Below are 6,498 nucleotides of genomic sequence, written 5' to 3'. Positions count from 1 at the left end.
AGGAAGTCTTTCATTTCTCTTACTTCTTCATTGACTGGGTGGTTATTAAGTAGAGAACTGTTCAGTTTCTCTGAGTTTGTAGGTTTTCTGATGTTTCTGTTGTTGTTGAAACCCAACTTTAATCCATGATAGTCTGATAGGTTACAGGGGTAACTTGAGGTTTCCTTTATTTGTTGAGACTTTCTTTGTGACCAAGTCTGTGATCAGTTTTGGAGAAGGCTCAATGAGGTGCTGTTAACCTCTAATTTTGTAGTTGTCTTTTCCTAGGTTTATTTAAGAATGTCTTTCTTCTCTCTTTAAGGGCCTCAATCCTCATCACAAACTTGGTTTTACGATTGTTTTCTTGAGGTCGATGGACACCGGGAGTGGACAGCTGGCCCCAGAGAGCCCTGAGAGCACCACCCAGGCTGCTGATCTAGTCACCAATCCACCACTGGAGGAGACACAGCAGTCCCTGCAGACTGGAGTCACCACTACAGCAGCCATTACCAGTGAGGCGAAGACCCAGCAGCCAGCTGATGCCCCTGATGCCATCCTCAGGGCTGTAGATACCAAGCCTGGCTCTATGAGCAGCAGCGCAGGCAGTGACATCCCAGGCTGTCTCACACCAGCAGTGCCGGCCATCAGGGAGAAGAAGCTCATCGCAAGGAAGGTTTTGGGCATAGTTAAATGGTTCGATGTCAAGAAGGGTTACGGATTCATTAAGGTAAATGACACCAAAGAAGACATATTCGTCCACCAGTCTGCCATAAAGATGAATAACCCCAAGAAGTACCTTCGCAGGGTAAGAGACGGAGAGTCTGTGGAGTTTTATATTGTTGAAGGAGAAAAGAGTGCAATGGCGTTAAATGTTACAGGCCCCGGTGGAATAAAAATTCGAGGTGGTAAATATGCATCAGAGCATAACCAGCATAGAAGCTATCGAGGTCGTAGGGGTCCTCCACGTAATTCCCAGCAATATTACCGGAATAGGAAGATTGGTGGAAGAAAGGAGCAATCAGAATGCACTCATGAAGGCCAAGCTCAACAAGACCAGCAAAGACAAGTGATGGAGGGTGCTGGCCAACAAGGTACAAAAGGGAGAGATGTACCAGTGAGACCGGATAAGTATCGCAATTACAGACCACAGTTCCACAGGGGCCCACCTCGCCAAAGACAGCAAAGACAGGACAGCAATGGGCACTATGAGGAAAATCAAGGGGAGGAGACCCAAGGTCAGCAGCCACCTCGACGTCATAATCACTGCAACTTCAATCACCAACAAAGACGCCCAAAGAAGCCACAGAGTGGGAAAGAAATAACAAAGGCATGTGATCCACCATATAAGAATCTGTCTGCAGCCAAGACCAAGCAAGGCGTGACTGAGTAAATGCCGGGTTACCATCTATACCATCACGTGGTCTGCATATCCAAGAAGAAATGGAGATGAAATACCAAGAATAACGAATGAACATCAAGTGCTTTCTTTGGACAGTTGACCGGATACAATAGAAATATCAGCATTAACTATGCAGCATGTCTTACCTAACAAATGTGTTGTGTATTTTTAATTTGGTATTTTTCAATACACCTTCAGTGTTCTTTAAATTATGCCAACCAACTGCAAACACCTCTAAATAAAGGTCTTAAATACTAATTCCAAAAGATCATTTCTTGTGCTTAGGCTGTTTTGGAATATCAGGGCATGCTGTACTGGAATGGCTGGGCTCTGGTGGTGACATTGTGCCCTGGGCTTCTGGTGGGGTAGGGTGTTTCTACCTGGTTTTGAAGGAGTGGGCCTGATCTGTGGGTATAAGAGATTGAATGTAATTGGCCCCCATAATCTCATGGGGAGTGGCAATAATACAAGGGGTGGATTTGTTGGAGTGACTTTGGCCTTTTTGGAGGAAGTGAAGGTTGTCACTGTGGGGTGGGCTTTGAGGTTTTCTATGCTCATGATACCACCCACTTTCTCCATCAACTTACTGTTATCTGCAAGATGTAGGAGTCTCAGCTACTCCTCCAGAACCATGTGTGCCTAAATCCCACCATGCTTCCCACCAAAATGATAATCATTTGTATTTATTAAATTATGTGCTATACCCCTCAATTAAATTTTTCCTTTATATGAGCTGCCATGGTCATAGTGTCTCCTCACAGCAATAAAAACCCTAAGATTGAAGGTGGTTCATGATAGTACCAGTTCTACCCCCATAACCTGTTTCTCCATCAGTAAAATGAGACAGATCAAGCCAAACTAAATAAGTAAAAGAACAGGTTTACCTGAATAAGTAATCCTGAGAGTTCTCCTCCCAGAGATCGAGGATGGAGAAGCTGTGCTAAAAAATGTAAAGAGGAAAACTTTACAGGTTATGGATAAGAAACGATGACATGCTCTCTCAAGCAGAGTTTGTGCTCAAGTACAGAGAAACCTGAATGCTGAGGTGAGGATTTGGGCTGCAGGAGTCTTGTGTTTGAAGATTGTGGAATCTTCTGCAATGTGGATTTACCTTCTAGTTATAGGAGGCAACCAACAAAATAGCCTTTACAGATTGGGGAGTCTGTTGAAACCCCTACCAGTAACTCAAGTCAGAGTTCCCATGTGTAGCATAGGAGCTTTTGATATCTAGACCATATATGACTCTTAGGGGTGAAGGGCATTATTTCACAAGTGGCATAAATTCATTTCAAATATGTGTAGATGTATACAGACCCTCTTGTATATAATATACCTATATTTTAATAATGCATATAATAGAATTTCCCTAAAGCTTTTTCAATCATCCCAGGAGTTCTTTATCTCTCCTCTGGCTTTTTCCTTCAGCGGCAACTGTGTTGTTCTGAAAAAGCAAACTCCTATTTCCTTATTTTCCGCTTCCTGGCACCAATGTCCCTTTTCTACAGCGCCTTCCCCCGCTTCACATTAACGTCTCATTTACTTTCCTGGTGTCTACAATAACTCCAGGTCATATAATCACAGCTGAAGATGTGGATTAAGGCAACACAGAGAAGAGGCAACCTTTGACATTTGCTGCTCTGAGTCCCAATGCCCTCATTCAATATACTATTTTCTACTTCCATCCTTTTACCTGAAGATTGCTGTTAGTACCCACAGTTTTGAATCAGTCCCATCTCCAGAATGGGCAAAAAGTTAAAACCTATTCTTGCTCTTCAAGGACCAGGCAACAGAATATCTGATTTAGGGCATGTTAACTGTGTGTATTGAGATATATGGAGGTAATTATGCTTGTTTGTTCCTTGTGTCATGGGACGGAAGTCTTCTGCCCTCCCCTTTTGATTGTGGTATATCAAGACTGTGAACATAAACTTGTGTGTTCTGTTACAATGTTCTCTGGAAGCCCTCGCTTAAACATCTTTAATGATTCTTGGCCATTTGAGATTCTTCTGTTGAAAATTCTCTATTTAAATCTGTACCCCATTTTTAGTTAGATTGTTTGCTTTGTTTATATTTAGTCTCCTGAGTTCTTTATATATTTTGGAAAGCATCCCTCTGTCAGATGTAGGATGGTAAAGATCTTTTCCCATTCTGTATCCCACCATTATGCCCTAGTGACAGTGCCCTTTGCCTTGTAGAAGCTTTTCTGTTTTATGAGGTCCCATTTACTAATTGTGGATCTTAGTACCTTTGTTATTGGTGCTCTCTTCAGGAAATTATCTCCTGTGCCAATGCATTTGAGATTATATCCAACTTTCTCTTCTGTCGCATTTAGTGTATCTATCTGGGTTTACGTTGAGGTCTTTTATCCACTTGGGCATGAGTTTTGTGGTGAGTGATAAATATGGATCTTGTTGCCAAAATCCAGTTACACCAGTACCATTTATTGAAGATGCTGTCTCTGTGTATTTCTGCGCTTTTTAAATTAACAAATCAGGTGTCTATAGGTGTGTGGGATTCAGGCTGAGTCTTCTCTTTGATTCCATATATCAACCTGTCTGTGTTTATGGGCTTTTTATCACCATAGTTCTGTAGCACATCTTAAAATCAGGGATGGTGATACCTTTGGACGTTCTTTTATTGTTCAGGATTGTTTTAGCTATTCTGTTTTTTTTTATTTGTTTGTCCCAAATGTAGTTGAATATTGTCTTTTCTAGTTCTATAAAGCATTATATTTGGATTTTATGGGGATTTCATTGAATCTATAGTTTGCTTTTGGTAAGCTAGCCATTTTATCTATGATGATCCTACAGATTCATGCACATCTTTTAATATCTACTTCAATTTCTTGCTTCAAAGACATAAAGTCTTAATCATAGAAGTCTTTCATTTGCCTGATGAGTAGAGTTACACCAACATATATTCTATTATTTGTGGCAGTTGTAAATGATGTTATTTTCCTGATGTCTTTCATAGCACATTTATAATTTGTATATAAGAAAGATACTGATGGGGGGATATCTTGTATTCAACCACTTTGTTGAAGGTGTTTATCAGTTGTAGGAGTACTCTTGTAGTATTTTGGGGCTGCTTATGTATGCTATCATATCATCTGTGAATAGCAATACTTTGACTTCTTCCTTTCCAGTCTGAATGCACTTGATCTCCTTCAGTTTTCCTTTTGGTCTAGCTAGAGCATCAAGTATTATATTGAATAGATATGGAGAGAATGGACAGTCTTGTCTTATTCCTGAGTTTAGAGGAACTGCTCTGAGTTTCTCTCCAGTTAATTTCTTTTGGATATAGCCTTGCAGCAAACTGCCTTCATTGTGTTGAGATATGTTTCTTATAGTCCTATTCTCTCCAGGACTATTATCTTTCATGCATTTTGGATTTTTGTCAAAATTTTGAGGCATCTAAGTTGATATTGTATTTGTTTTCCTTTCAATTTGTTTATATGGTGGATTATATTGATTGGATTTTGTATCCTGAATCACCCCTACATCTCTAGGATGAAGCCTACATGGTCAAGGTGGACGATTCAGTGTCTAAATGTAGTCCTCTGACCTCCACATATGAGTGAACACACAGAGACAAGTAAAAATCACCTTCCACCTGTGTGTGTGTGTCTCTCTCTGTCACACACACACTACAGTGGATTGTAGAAATGTATTACATGAGAATCTTGACTGTGTGCTATGGACATAGTGTCAGAGAGTAACAGTAGGAATTGAAATTCCCCACTTTGCCTTCTTTTTCTACTTAGCCTGGAGAAGGAAGGATGGGTCCTGTGCATCAGCACAACTCTCAGTGCTACCTTAGAGTGGGATACAAAAGCCTGGGATCTAGCAGCCTCAGCAAGCTAGGCTTTGGCACCCACCTGCAATGCGGGGATTAAGGACATGAGTCATGGTGACAAGCAGAGAGGAGATTTGTTCAATGTGTCCATATTGGGAAGAATATTAAATACAGGACTACAGTAACTACCAGTTTAGCGTAGAGCTACTGAACAAAAACTTGTGGTGAGTATAGAGGAGAACTGGAACCTGGGGTACAAGTATGCATAACTAAGCAGTCCTAGTCAAGACGCGGCTCTGCCAATCATTGTATCAGTGTGAGCCCTGCAAGCTGTTCTGAAGTCCTGATCTGTCATGGCTGAAAGAGACAGCCTGACTCTCAGGAGAGGACTGTTTCTCCTCCAGTGTGTGGTCCTTATATCCTAGATAAGTACCTTCTTCCGGGGAGGGCCTTTGTCCCGAGTGTTCCTGCTGCTCCACTCCACAAAGTGACTCAAAAGGAGTGATTAAGGCGTCTCTGTTCCTTCAGACAAAGTAGAAAAGGATGAGATGTCAGGCCTCCATTCTGCCCTTACTTGCCTTGTGGGTATGTGAGAGAATTCCATACTTTTCAGAAAGAAGAAATACGAGTTCACAACTAAGGAAAACTGAGTTGATGTGTTACCAATTACTCTGTGGACTGAGAATTCCTTTCATACCCTGGGAAAGGTGCCCATAAAACTAGACTGAGGACAGCAATTTGTTTTTTAAATAAGTACTGGCATCTTATTATAAGTAGCTGAGCTCTACCCTACTGGAGGACATTGCTGTGTGAGAAAGGACACCCATGTGTGTGCGCGCGCGCACACACACACACACACAAACACACACACAAACCCGTGTGCAGCTGGTGAGGCTAACCTCCCCATCCTCACCTCCCTACAGATGTTCAGCGCCCTGGAGGAGGAATATTTCCTCATGGATGAACAGAGCAGGCCTCCCCCATTTTTTTCTCTGCTAGAATCACTCTGCTACTTACCCTTCTGGTGGGGACTCCTGCCACTGCCCCTGGAAAGTCTCTAGCAACCTAATAAAGTACAGCCAAACATAATTCTTGTGTGACGCTGCCATCTTGTGGTCATGGACATCAATATCTAACACATTGTTCATTGACACAGTGAATAAATGACCTGTCTACAGAGGGCCATCATTCAAGCCACAGAGAGTGCCAGTCTGTTAAGTTTGCTGGTAGGCAGTGCGTTCATTTAGAACTCGGGCGAGAGACCTCTTCCTAATCCAACAAAAGACAAGGCTCCCTTATAGCCACAGAGACAAAGCAGCTACAAA

At 41.9% G+C, this 6,498-nt stretch overlaps 1 protein-coding gene across 1 annotated transcript; it reads left to right on the top strand.

Annotated features, from left to right (window-relative positions):
- The first annotated feature begins 352 nt into the window (after positions 1-352).
- LOC121443127 (Y-box-binding protein 1-like) lies at positions 353-1,369 on the top strand. Its single transcript, XM_041644806.1, has one exon. It carries the CDS (start codon positions 353-355, stop codon positions 1,367-1,369), a length of 1,017 nt encoding a protein of 338 aa, XP_041500740.1.
- Positions 1,370-6,498: the final 5,129 nt, after the last annotated feature.

Source organism: Microtus oregoni, unplaced genomic scaffold (genome assembly GCF_018167655.1).
Source record: "Microtus oregoni isolate MIOR12 unplaced genomic scaffold, Mior012 000100F_ref0000014, whole genome shotgun sequence".
Classification (NCBI taxonomy): Eukaryota; Metazoa; Chordata; class Mammalia; order Rodentia; family Cricetidae; genus Microtus; species Microtus oregoni.
Note: the sequence above shows the minus strand (reverse complement) of the source record. Positions and strands in the feature narration are given on the sequence as shown.

What these genes read in the sequence shown, in the direction of transcription:
- LOC121443127 (XM_041644806.1), top strand. Translation starts at nt 353, where the DNA reads ATGGACACCGGGAGTGGACAGCTGGCCCCAGAGAGCCCTGAGAGCACC.